Source organism: Oncorhynchus mykiss, unplaced genomic scaffold (assembly GCF_057628025.1).
Source record: "Oncorhynchus mykiss isolate SJ-2025 unplaced genomic scaffold, ASM5762802v1 scaffold93, whole genome shotgun sequence".
NCBI lineage: Eukaryota > Metazoa > Chordata > Actinopteri > Salmoniformes > Salmonidae > Oncorhynchus > Oncorhynchus mykiss.
The window spans coordinates 441,018-454,831 of record NW_028322092.1 but is presented as its reverse complement, the minus strand read 5'-3'; the positions used below and the strand labels follow the sequence as shown (position 1 = coordinate 454,831).

Here is a 13,814-nt window from a genome sequence, read left to right as displayed (position 1 = left end):
AGACCTCAGGGTCACCTCAGGGATAGAACTTAGGGTTAGACCTCAGGGTTAGAACTCAGGGTCACCTCAGGGTTAGAACTCAGGGTTAGACCTCAGGGTTAGACCTAAGGGTTAGACCTCAGGGTCACCTCAGGGATAGAACTCAGGGTTAGACCTCAGGGTCACCTCAGGGTCACACCTTTGGGTTAGAACTCAGGGTCACCTCAGGGTTAGAACTCAGGGTTAGACCTCAGGGTTAGACCTCAGGGTCACCTCAGGGATAGAACTCAGGGTTAGACCTCAGGGTCACCTCAGGGTTAGACCTCAGGATTAGACCTCAGGGTCACCTCAGGGTTAGACCTCAGGATTAGACCTCAGGGTCACCTCAGGGTTAGATCTCAGGGTCACCTCAGGGTCACCTCAGGGTTAGACCTCAGGGTCACCTCAGGGTTAGACCTCAGGGCCACCTCAGGGTTAAACCTCAGGGTTAGACCTCAGGGTCACCTCAGGGTTAGACCTCAGGATTAGATGTCAGGGTCACACCTCTGGGTTAGAACTCAGGGTCACCTCGGAGTTTGAACTCAGGGTCACCTCGGGGTTTGAACGCAGGGTCACCTCGGGGTTTGAACTCAGGGTCACCTCGGGGTTAGTACTCAGGGTCACCTCTGGGTTTGAACTCAGGGTCACACCTCTGGGTTAGAACTCAGGGTCACCTCGGAGTTTGAACTCAGGGTCACCTCTGGGTTTGAACTCAGGGTCACCTCGGGGTTTGAACTCAGGGTCACCTCGGGGTTAGTACTCAGGGTCACCTCTGGGTTTGAACTCAGGGTCACCTCGGGGTTAGAACTCAGGGTCACCTCAGGGATAGACCTCAGGGTCACCTCAGGGTTAGACCTCAGGGTCACCTCAGGGATAGAACTTAGGGTTAGACCTCAGGGTTAGAACTCAGGGTCACCTCAGGGTTAGAACTCAGGGTTAGACCTCAGGGTTAGACCTAAGGGTTAGACCTCAGGGTCACCTCAGGGATAGAACTCAGGGTTAGACCTCAGGGTCACCTCAGGGTCACACCTTTGGGTTAGAACTCAGGGTCACCTCAGGGTTAGAACTCAGGGTTAGACCTCAGGGTTAGACCTCAGGGTCACCTCAGGGATAGAACTCAGGGTTAGACCTCAGGGTCACCTCAGGGTTAGACCTCAGGATTAGACCTCAGGGTCACCTCAGGGTTAGACCTCAGGATTAGACCTCAGGGTCACCTCAGGGTTAGATCTCAGGGTCACCTCAGGGTCACCTCAGGGTTAGACCTCAGGGTCACCTCAGGGTTAGACCTCAGGGCCACCTCAGGGTTAAACCTCAGGGTTAGACCTCAGGGTCACCTCAGGGTTAGACCTCAGGATTAGATGTCAGGGTCACCTCAGGGTTAAAACTCAGGGTTAGACCCCAGGGTTAGACCTCAGGGTCACCTCAGGGTTAAAACTCAGGGTTAGACCCCAGGGTTAGACCTAAGGGTTAGACCTCAGGGTCACCTCAGGGATAGAACTCAGGGTTAGACCTCAGGGTCACCTCAGGGTCACACCTTTGGGTTAGAACTCAGGGTCACCTCAGGGTTAGACCTCAGGGTTAGACCTCAGGGTAGACCTCGTGGTCACCTCAGGGATAGAACTCAGGGTTAGACCTCAGGGTCACACCTCTGGGTTAGAACTCAGGGTCAGCTCGGAGTTTGAACTCAGGGTCACCTCGGGGTTTGAACTCAGGGTCACCTCTGGGTTTGAACTCAGGGTCACCTCGGGGTTTGAACTCATGGTCACCTCGGGGTTTGAACTCAGGGTCACACCTCTGGGTTAGAACTCAGGGTCACCTCGGAGTTTGAACTCAGGGTCACCTCGGGGTTTGAACTCAGGGTCACCTCGGGGTTAGAACTCAGGGTTAGACCTCAGGGTCACCTCAGAGATAGAACTCAGGGTCACCTCAGGGTTAGACCTCAGGGTCACACCTCTGGGTGGTTAGGGTCAGGGTTAGACCTGAGGGTTAGGGTTAGACCTGAGGGTTAGGGTCAGGGTTAGACCTGAGGGTTAGGGTTAGACCTGAGGGTTAGGGTCAGGGTTAGACCTGAGGGTTAGGGCTAGACCTGAGGTGACACAAGACCAGCTGGGGTTAGGGTTAGACCTGAGGTGACCCTAGACCAGCTGGGGTTAGGGTCAGGGTTAGACCTGAGGTGACCCTAGACCAGCTAGGGTTAGGGTTAGACCTGAGAGTTAGGGTTAGACCTGAGGTGACACTAGACCAGCTGGGGTTAGGGTCAGGGTTAGACATGAGGTGACCCTAGACCAGCTGGGGTTAGGGTCAGGGTTAGACCTGAGGTGACCCTAGACCAGCTGGGGTTAGGGTCAGGGTTAGACCTGAGGTGACCCTAGACCAGCTGGGGTTAGGGTTAGACCTGAGGTGACCCTAGACCAGCTGGGGTTAGGGTTAGACCTGAGGGTTAGGGTTAGACCTGAGGTGACCCTAGACCAGCTGGGGTTAGGGTTAGACCTGAGGGTTAGGGTTAGACCTGAGGTGACCCTAGACCAGCTGGGGTTAGGGTTAGACCTGAGGGTTAGGGTTAGACCTGAGGTGACCCTAGACCAGCTGGGGTTAGGGTTAGACCTGAGGGTTAGGGTTAGACCTGAGGTGACCCTAGACCAGCTGGGGTTAGGGTTAGGGTTAGACCTGAGGTGACCCTAGACTGCCACGTATTATACCACTGGTGTCATTCTAACTCTCCCACAGTCCTCAATGTTCGACCATCTCCTCCCCTATATCTAAATCCATCACTTTTTTGACGTGAAAACAAAGAATCCTTTTTACGTCACTTTTGTTTTGATCCAACTTCGCCAGAGCCCGGGTTCAAAACGATTGGGTGGATTCAAATATGCTGTGAAAGGGGGAGGAGCTCCCTAATCAGATGGAACAGTGATCTGTGCTGCAGTACCCGTTACATCATCGGGTAAAAGGGGGAGGAGCTCCCTAATCAGATGGAACAGTGATCTGTGCTGCAGTACCCGTTACATCATCGGGTAAAAGGGGGAGGAGCTCCCTAATCAGATGGAACAGTGATCTGTGCTGCAGTACCCGTTACATCATCGGGTGAAAGGGGGAGGAGCTCCCTAATCAGATGGAACAGTGATCTGTGCTGCAGTACCCGTTACATCATCAGGTGAAAGGGGGAGGAGCTCCCTAATCAGATGGAACAGTGATCTGTGCTGCAGTACCCGTTACATCATCGGGTGAAAGGGGGAGGAGCTCCCTAATCAGATGGAACAGTGATCTGTGCTGCAGTACCCGTTACATCATCAGGTGAAAGGGGGAGGAGCTCCCTAATCAGATGGAACAGTGATCTGTGCTGCAGTACCCGTTACATCATCGGGTAAAAGGGGGAGGAGCTCCCTAATCAGATGGAACAGTGACCTGTGCTGCTTTGTGATTTTGTCAACAAGCCAGCGTGGTGCATCGTCCACAAACCTACATCTATTTTCAATTCAAATAAATGTTAGAATGTTCTACCTGGTTTTCATTGGGAAGGCAGATAAAGCTAGTTGCTACCATTTCTGCGTTTCGAAACACAGAATCCTACTCATTACTCCACTTGCATTTGGAAACAGAATCCTACTCATTACTCCACTTGCATTTGGAAACAGAATCCTACTCATTACTCCACGTGCATTTGGAAACAGAGAATCCTACTCATTACTCCACTTGCATTTGGAAACAGAATCCTACTCATTACTCCACTTGCATTTGGAAACAGAATCCTACTCATTACTCCACGTGCATTTGGAAACAGAGAATCCTACTCATTACTCCACTTGCATTTGGAAACAGAATCCTACTCATTACTCCACTTGCATTTGGAAACAGAATCCTACTCATTACTCCACTTGCATTTGGAAACAGAATCCTACTCATTACTCCACGTGCATTTGGAAACAGAATCCTACTCATTACTCCACTTGCATTTGGAAACAGAATCCTACTCATTACTCCACTTGCATTTGGAAACAGAATCCTACTCATTACTCCACTTGCATTTGGAAACAGAGAATCCTACTCATTACTCCACTTGCTCCTACATCACTTCAACTTTGTTTTGAGCTGACTTTGCCGTGGGCTTTTGGTGCTTTCAAGACAACTGGGATCTTGGAAAAATATAAGGTCAATTAATGACTTCAGTGATCTTCAGGTCAGAAAGTTGGAGCTCTGGAAAGAGGCCCGAGTTCCCGAGTTGAAATAGACAGACCATTACAGTGTGATGTTTTTATAGAAGACTAGACAGACCATTACAGTGTGATGTTATTATAGAAGACAGACCATTACAGTGTGATGTTATTATAGAAGACTAGAGAGACCATTACAGTGTGATGTTATTATAGAAGACAGACCATTACAGTGTGATGTTATTATAGAAGACTAGACAGACCATTACAGTGTGATGTTATTATAGAAGACTAGACAGACCATTACAGTGTGATGTTATTATAGAAGACTAGACAGACCGTTACAGTGTGATGTTATTATAGAAGACTAGACAGACCATTACAGTGTGATGTTATTATAGAAGACTAGACAGACCATTACAGTGTGATGTTATTATAGAAGACTAGACAGACCGTTACAGTGTGATGTTATTATAGAAGACTAGACAGACCGTTACAGTGTGATGTTATTATAGAAGACAGACCATTACAGTGTGATGTTATTATAGAAGACTAGAGAGACCATTACAGTGTGATGTTATTATAGAAGACTAGACAGACCATTACAGTGTGATGTTATTATAGAAGACTAGACAGACCATTACAGTGTGATGTTATTATAGAAGACTAGACAGACCGTTAGTCTTGGGCGCCGTTGACGTGGATGTCGATTAAGGCAGCTCCCCGCACCTCTCTGATTGAGGGGTTGGGTTAAATGCAGAAGACACATTTCAGTTGAAGGCATTAGGTGTACAACTGACTAGGTATCCCCCTTTACAACTGACTAGGTATCCCCCTTTGCCCACTGTGATGTGTAACAGACAGACATACAGACAGAGTGCAAAACACGCCTACACGGGCCCCCCTACACGGGCCCCCTAGCGAAGGGCCTCAATGCAATCCAATTTCACCCGATGTAAACTCCTCCCAGTGGGGTAACCCGGGCCAGATAAACGAAACCCCTTATTGTCACGACCTCACCAGTCTGTTCCGAGTCGCCCCTAACCTCCTCTCCTCCTCCTCTCCCCTCCTGCACGTCTGGTTGAAGAGAGTGGCTTCCTTGTTTGGGGGTGGGCCATAGTCCGTGCATCCAGCCTTCAACCGATCGGAGAGGTGTTTTCCCCTGTACAGCGGAGAGAGAGAGGAACTACACGGCCAGGCGGATAACGTTACTCACTCTGTCTGAGAATGTACTAGTCTGAAGAAATGGCATGCGGATACACTTTAAAACAAATGACTTTAACTTGGTAGCAATATGGATTATGTTGTACTCAAGGGAATGTGAACGGGCACCGGAGACAGACTCAGGCTGGAAGTTTTGAAGGGCCGATCACGGCGCCTCTTCCCCGGTCCGGTGTTATTACCGGGGTCCCATTTTCCCGGGTAGCCCCATGCAAAACATAACGGCACCCGGCAGCCCCAACAACAACTCTGATGTCATTTGCTCCTGTAACTGTACCGGTCCCCAGCCGGAGGGAATGGAGATATGTAAGTAGTATTGTAGTGGAAACCGCGTATGCCTCTTTGGAAATGATGTCTGTTGTTCTACTGTGATTTATCACTATGTTACCTTTTACGCATCGATTACGCGCATGTAAACAACGATGTGTTATAAGCGAGAGGTACACATTGTAGGGGATTATTTAAATACAATTTGGTTATGGTTTGGGAACTTTTTATCAGTCAAATATCCGTGTTTGGTTGGTGTTCTGGTATGTTCGCTGTCAGTCGTTTATGGTTACGTTACCGTCTTGCTGTCGTCGTTCGGTAATTGCCATAGACTGGCAGTAGTTTCTGCCACATACTCCAACACTGTAAAACATTTAGACGAAATACGCTATGAAGGAAGATATATTACCCTGTTGACAGTTTCATGGGACTTGCTGGGTTACGTTGTTGTGTTGAGATGGTGTTACAGACAGACAGTGTGTTGTGTTACAGACAGACAGACATACAGACAAACAGACAGTGTGCTGTGTGACAGACAGACAGACATGCAGTGTGTTGTGTGACAGACAGACATGCAGTGTGTTGTGTGACAGACAGACATGCAGTGTGTTGTGTGACAGACAGACAGACAGTGTGTTGTGTGACAGACAGACAGACAGTGTGTTGTGTGACAGACAGACAGACAGACAGACAGACGTGCAGTGTGTTGTGTGACAGACAGACAGACAGACAGTGTGTTGTGTGACAGACAGACAGACATACAGACAAACAGACAGTGTGTTGTGTGACAGACAGACATGCAGTGTGTTGTGTGACAGACAGACAGACAGTGTGTTGTGTGACAGACAGACAGACAGTGTGTTGTGTGACAGACAGACAGACAGTGTGTTGTGTGACAGACAGACAGACAGACGGGTTGTGTGACAGACAGACAGACAGACCGTTACAGTGTGTTGTGTGACAGACAGACAGACGGGTTGTGTGACAGACAGACAGACAGTTTCATGGGACTTGCTGGGTTATGTTGTTGTGTTGAGATGGTGTTTGAATGGAATGTAGACAGATCTACTGATTTCATTGCAGAAGACAAGACTAGACAGACAGACAGACAGACTGTTACAGTGTGTTGTGTGACAGACAGACAGACGGGTTGTGTTATTTCCCCTGCGACCAGGGCCAGCCAGACAGACAGACAGTAATTTCCCCTGGGACCAGGGCCAGACAGGCAGACAGTAATTTCCCCTGGGACCAGGGCCAGACAGGCAGACAGTCATTTCCCCTGGGACCAGGGCCAGACAGGCAGACAGTCATTTCCCCTGGGACCAGGGCCAGACAAACAGACAGTCATTTCCCCTGGGACCAGGGCCAGACAGGCAGACAGTCATTTCCCCTGGGACCAGGGCCAGACAGGCAGACAGTCATTTCCCCTGGGACCAGGGCCAGACAGACAGACAGTAATTTCCCCTGGGACCAGGGCCAGACAGACAGTCATTTCCCCTGGGACCAGAACCAGACAGACAGACAGTAATTTCCCCTGGGACCAGGGCCAGACAGGCAGACAGTCATTTCCCCTGGGACCAGGGCCAGACAGGCAGACAGTCATTTCCCCTGGGACCAGGGCCAGACAGACAGTCATTTCCCCTGGGACCAGGGCCAGACAGACAGTCATTTCCCCTGGGACCAGGGCCAGACAGGCAGACAGTCATTTCCCCTGGGACCAGGGCCAGACAGACAGTCATTTCCCCTGGGACCAGGGCCAGACAGACAGTCATTTCCCCTGGGACCAGGGCCAGACAGGCAGACAGTCATTTCCCCTGGGACCAGGACCAGACAGGCAGACAGTAATTTCCCCTGGGACCAGGGCCAGACAGGCAGACAGTCATTTCCCCTGGGACCAGGGCCATACAGACAGACAGTCATTTCCCCTGGGACCAGGGCCAGACAGGCAGACAGTCATTTCCCCTGGGACCAGGGCCAGACAGGCAGACAGTCATTTCCCCTGGGACCAGGACCAGACAGGCAGACAGTCATTTCCCCTGGGACCAGGGCCAGACAGACAGACAGTCATTTCCCCTGGGACCAGGGCCAGACAGGCAGACAGTCATTTCCCCTGGGACCAGGGCCAGACAGACAGACAGTCATTTCCCCTGGGACCAGGGCCAGACAGACAGACAGTCATTTCCCCTGGGACCAGAGCCAGACAGACAGACAGTCATTTCCCCTGGGACCAGGGCCAGACAGGCAGACAGTCATTTCCCCTGGGACCAGGGCCAGGCAGACAGTCATTTCACCTGGGACCAGGGCCAGGCAGACAGTCATTTCCCCTGGGACCAGGGCCAGACAGGCAGACAGTCATTTCCCCTGGGACCAGGGCCAGACAGGCAGACAGTCATTTCCCCTGGGACCAGGGCCAGGCAGACAGTCATTTCCCCTGGGACCAGGGCCAGGCAGACAGTCATTTCCCCTGGGACCAGGGCCAGACAGGCAGACAGTAATTTCCCCTGGGACCAGGGCCAGACAGACAGACAGTAATTTCCCCTGGGACCAGGGCCAGACAGGCAGACAGTAATTTCCCCTGGGACCAGGGCCAGACAGGCAGACAGTCATTTCCCCTGGGACCAGGGCCAGACAGGCAGACAGTCATTTCCCCTGGGACCAGGGCCAGACAGACAGACAGTCATTTCCCCTGGGACCAGGGCCAGACAGGCAGACAGTCATTTCCCCTGGGACCAGGACCAGACAGGCAGACAGTCATTTCCCCTGGGACCAGGGCCAGACAGGCAGACAGTCATTTCCCCTGGGACCAGGGCCAGACAGGCAGACAGTCATTTCCCCTGGGACCAGGGCCAGACAGGCAGACAGTCATTTCCCCTGGGACCAGGGCCAGACAGGCAGACAGTCATTTCCCCCGGGACCAGGGCCAGACAGGCAGACAGTCATTTCCCCTGGGACCAGGGCCAGACAGGCAGACAGTCATTTCCCCTGGGACCAGGGCCAGACAGGCAGACAGTCATTTCCCCTGGGACCAGGGCCAGACAGACAGACAGTCATTTCCCCTGGGACCAGGGCCAGACAGGCAGACAGTAATTTCCCCTGGGACCAGGGCCAGACAGACAGACAGTCATTTCCCCTGGGACCAGGGCCAGACAGACAGTCATTTCCCCTGGGACCAGGGCCAGACAGGCAGACAGTCATTTCCCCTGGGACCAGGGCCAGACAGACAGACAGTCATTTCCCCTGGGACCAGGGCCAGACAGGCAGACAGTCATTTCCCCTGGGACCAGGGCCAGACAGACAGACAGTAATTTCCCCTGGGACCAGGGCCAGACAGACAGTCATTTCCCCTGGGACCAGGACCAGACAGACAGACAGTAATTTCCCCTGGGACCAGGGCCAGACAGGCAGACAGTCATTTCCCCTGGGACCAGGGCCAGACAGGCAGACAGTCATTTCCCCTGGGACCAGGGCCAGACAGACAGACAGTCATTTCCCCTGGGACCAGGGCCAGACAGACAGTCATTTCCCCTGGGACCAGGGCCAGACAGACAGTCATTTCCCCTGGGACCAGGGCCAGACAGGCAGACAGTCATTTCCCCTGGGACCAGGGCCAGACAGGCAGACAGTCATTTCCCCTGGGACCAGGGCCAGACAGGCAGACAGTCATTTCCCCTGGGACCAGGGCCAGACAGGCAGACAGTCGTTTCCCCTGGGACCAGGGCCAGACAGACAGACAGTCATTTCCCCTGGGACCAGGGCCAGACAGACAGTCATTTCCCCTGGGACCAGGGCCAGACAGACAGTCATTTCCCCTGGGACCAGGGCCAGACAGGCAGACAGTCATTTCCCCTGGGACCAGGGCCAGACAGGCAGACAGTCATTTCCCCTGGGACCAGGGCCAGACAGGCAGACAGTCATTTCCCCTGGGACCAGGGCCAGACAGACAGACAGTAATTTCCCCTGGGACCAGGGCCAGACAGACAGTCATTTCCCCTGGGACCAGGACCAGACAGACAGACAGTAATTTCCCCTGGGACCAGGGCCAGACAGACAGACAGACATTTCCCCTGGGACCAGGGCCAGACAGGCAGACAGTCATTTCCCCTGGGACCAGGGCCAGACAGACAGTCATTTCCCCTGGGACCAGGACCAGACAGACAGACAGTAATTTCCCCTGGGACCAGGGCCAGACAGACAGACAGACATTTCCCCTGGGACCAGGGCCAGACAGGCAGACAGTCATTTCCCCTGGGACCAGGGCCAGACAGACAGTCATTTCCCCTGGGACCAGGGCCAGCCAGACAGTCATTTCCCCTGGGACCAGGGCCAGACAGACAGTCATTTCCCCTGGGACCAGGGCCAGACAGACAGTCATTTCCCCTGGGACCAGGGCCAGACAGACAGACAGACAGTCATTTCCCCTGGGACCAGGGCCAGCCAGACAGTCATTTCCCCTGGGACCAGGGCCAGACAGACAGTCATTTCCCCTGGGACCAGGGCCAGACAGACAGTCATTTCCCCTGGGACCAGGGCCAGACAGACAGACAGACAGTCATTTCCCCTGGGACCAGGGCCAGACAGCAGGATATATTAGATGGTGATTTGGCAGTTAGGCTGGGATGAACTGACGCCATCATGTAACCAACAGACCACTGTCACTGTCTGCTATGGTCTGTCTGGTCTGGTGCTGTCTGCTATTGTCTGTCTGCTATGGTCTGTCTGGTCTGGTGTTGTCTGCTATGGTCTGTCTGGTCTGGTGCTGTCTGCTGTGGTCTGTCTGGTCTGTGTCTGTCTGCTATGGTCTGTCTGGTCTGGTGCTGTCTGCTATGGTCTGTCTGCTGTGGTCTGTCTGGTCTGTGTCTGTCTGGTCTGGTGCTGTCTGCTATTGTCTGTCTGCTATGGTCTGTCTGGTCTGGTGCTGTCTGCTATGGTCTGTCTGGTCTGGTGCTGTCTGCTATGGTCTGTCTGGTCTGGTGCTGTCTGGTGCTGTCTGCTATGGTCTGTCTGGTCTGGTGCTGTCTGGTCTGGTGCTGTCTGCTATGGTCTGTCTGGTCTGGTGCTGTCTGGTGCTGTCTGCTATTGTCTGTCTGCTATGGTCTGTCTGCTATGGTTTGTCTGGTCTGGTGCTGTCTGCTATGGTCTGTCTGGTCTGGTGCTGTCTGCTATGGTCTGTCTGGCCTGGTGCTGTCTGCTATTGTCTGTCTGGTCTGGTGCTGTCTGTTATGGTCTGTCTAGCCTGGTGCTGTCTGCTATGGTCTGTCTGCTATGGTCTGTCTGGTCTGGTGCTGTCTTGTCTGGTGCTGTCTGCTATGGTCTGTCTGGTCTGGTGCTGTCTGGTGCTGTCTGCTATTGTCTGTCTGCTATGGTTTGTCTGCTATGGTTTGTCTGGTCTGGTGCTGTCTGCTATGGTCTGTCTGGTCTGGTGCTGTCTGCTATGGTCTGTCTGGCCTGGTGCTGTCTGCTATTGTCTGTCTGGTCTGGTGCTGTCTGTTATGGTCTGTCTAGCCTGGTGCTGTCTGCTATGGTCTGTCTGGCCTGGTGCTGTCTGCTATGGTATGTCTGGTCTGGTGCTGTCTGCTATGGTCTGTCTGGCCTGGTGCTGTCTGCTATGGTCTGTCTGGCCTGGTGCTGTCTGCTATGGTCTGTCTGGTCTGGTGCTGTCTGCTATGGTTTGTCTGCTATGGTTTGTCTGGTCTGGTGCTGTCTGCTATGGTCTGTCTGCTATGGTCTGTCTGGTCTGGTGCTGTCTGGTCTGGTGCTGTCTGCCATGGTCTGTCTGGTCTGGTGCTGTCTGGTGCTGTCTGCTATGGTCTGTCTGCTATGGTTTGTCTGGTCTGGTGCTGTCTGCTATTGTCTGTCTGCTATGGTCTGTCTGGTCTGGTGCTGTCTGCTATGGTCTGTCTGGTCTGGTGCTGTCTGCTGTGGTCTGGCTGGTCTGTGTCTGTCTGCTATGGTCTGTCTGGTCTGGTGCTGTCTGCTATGGTCTGTCTGCTGTGGTCTGTCTGGTCTGTGTCTGTCTGCTATGGTCTGTCTGGTCTGGGCTGTCTGCTATTGTCTGTCTGCTATGGTCTGTCTGGTCTGGTGCTGTCTGCTATGGTCTGTCTGGTCTGGTGCTGTCTGCTATGGTCTGTCTGGTCTGGTGCTGTCTGGTGCTGTCTGCTATGGTCTGTCTGGTCTGGTCTGGTGCTGTCTGCTATGGTCTGTCTGGTCTGGTGCTGTCTGGTGCTGTCTGCTATTGTCTGTCTGCTATGGTCTGTCTGCTATGGTTTGTCTGGTCTGGTGCTGTCTGCTATGGTCTGTCTGGTCTGGTGCTGTCTGCTATGGTCTGTCTGGCCTGGTGCTGTCTGCTATTGTCTGTCTGGTCTGGTGCTGTCTGTTATGGTCTGTCTAGCCTGGTGCTGTCTGCTATGGTCTGTCTGCTATGGTCTGTCTGGTCTGGTTTGTCTGGTCTGGTGCTGTCTGCTATGGTCTGTCTGGTCTGGTGCTGTCTGCTATGGTCTGTCTGGCCTGGTGCTGTCTGCTATTGTCTGTCTGGTCTGGTGCTGTCTGTTATGGTCTGTCTAGCCTGGTGCTGTCTGCTATGGTCTGTCTGGTCTGGTGCTGTCTGCTATGGTCTGTCTGGCCTGGTGCTGTCTGCTATTGTCTGTCTGGTCTGGTGCTGTCTGCCATGGTCTGTCTAGCCTGGTGCTGTCTGCTATGGTCTGTCTGGCCTGGTGCTGTCTGCTATGGTCTGTCTGGTCTGGTGCTGTCTGCTATGGTCTGTCTGGCCTGGTGCTGTCTGCTATGGTCTGTCTGGCCTGGTGCTGTCTGCTATGGTCTGTCTGGTCTGGTGCTGTCTGCTATGATCTGTCTGCTATGGTTTGTCTGGTCTGGTGCTTTCTGCTATGGTTTGTCTGGCCTGGTGCTGTCTGCTATGGTTTGTCTGGTCTGTTGCTGTCTGCCATGGTCTGTCTGGTCTGGTGCTGTCTGCTATGGTCTGTCTGCTAGGGTCTGTCTGGTCTGGTGTTGTCTGCTATGGTCTGTCTGCTATGGTATGTCTGGTCTGGGGCTGTCTGCCATGGTCTGTCTGGCCTGGTGCTGTCTGCTATGGTCTGTCTGGTCTATTGCTGTCTGCTATGGTCTGTCTGGTCTGGTGCTGTCTGCTATGGTCTGTCTGGCCTGGTGCTGTCTGCTATTGTCTGTCTGGTCTGGTGCTGTCTGCCATGGTCTGTCTGGCCTGGTGCTGTCTGCCATGGTCTGTCTGGCCTGGTGCTGTCTGCCATGGTCTGTCTGGCCTGGTGCTGTCTGCTATGGTCTGTCTGGTCTGGTGCTGTCTGCTATGGTCTGTCTGCTATGGTTTGTCTGGTCTGGTGCTGTCTGCTATGGTCTGTCTGGTCTGATGCTGTCTTGTCTGATGCTGTCTGCTATGGTCTGTCTGGTCTGGTGCTGTCTGCTATGGTCTGTCTGGTCTGGTGCTGTCTGCTATGGTCTGTCTAGTCTGGTGCTGTCTGCCCTGGTCTGTCTGGCCTGTTGCTGTCTGGCCAGGTGCTGTCTGCTATGGTCTGTCTGGTCTGGTGCTGTCTGCTATGGTCTGTCTGGTCTGGTGCTGTCTGCTATGGTATGTCTGGTCTGGTGCTGTCTGCTATGGTATGTCTGGTCTGGTGCTGTCTGCTATGGTCTGTCTGGTATTGTGCTGTCTGCTATGGTCTGTCTGGCCTGGTGTTGTCTGCTATGGTCTCTCTTGCCTGGTGCTGTCTGCTATTGTCTATCTGGTCTGGTGCTGTCTGCTATGGTCTGTCTGGTCTGGTGCTGTGTGCCATGGTCTGTCTGGCCTGGTGCTGTCTGCCATGGTCTGTCTGGCCTGGTGCTGTCTGCCATGGTCTGTCTGGCCTGGTGCTGTCTGCTATGGTCTGTCTGGTCTGGTGCTGTCTGCTATGGTCTGTCTGCTATGGTTTGTCTGGTCTGGTGCTGTCTGCTATGGTCGAGAATTGAGAATAAATAGACCATAGAATAAATAGACCATAGATAATGTTTGTTGTTGTTGTTGTTCCTTCGGAAGAAGTCTCCTGTTTATTGAATTGTCTTCTGTTGTCAGACAGCCATCATCCTGTAGACCAGGTCCTCTGGTGTCTCTGTTGTCAGACAGCCATCATTCTGTAGACCAGGTCCTCTGGTGTCAGA

General features: G+C 53.0%; 1 protein-coding gene across 4 annotated transcripts in view; it reads left to right on the top strand.

The window, feature by feature from the left end:
* The first annotated feature begins 2,581 nt into the window (after positions 1-2,581).
* Positions 2,582-13,814, top strand: part of LOC149970090 (protein TMEPAI-like) — a 39,719-nt gene continuing 28,486 nt past the window's right edge. The window contains exon 1 of one of the 4 annotated variants that reach the window (XM_090228595.1): positions 2,582-5,696. In XM_090228595.1, the coding sequence (XP_090084721.1) occupies positions 5,600-5,696 (97 nt within the window). In that variant the 5' untranslated portion in view covers positions 2,582-5,599. The remainder of the gene's footprint in view (positions 5,697-13,814) is intronic. The other 3 variants (XM_090228594.1, XM_090228592.1, XM_090228591.1) reach the window with 3 other exon arrangements.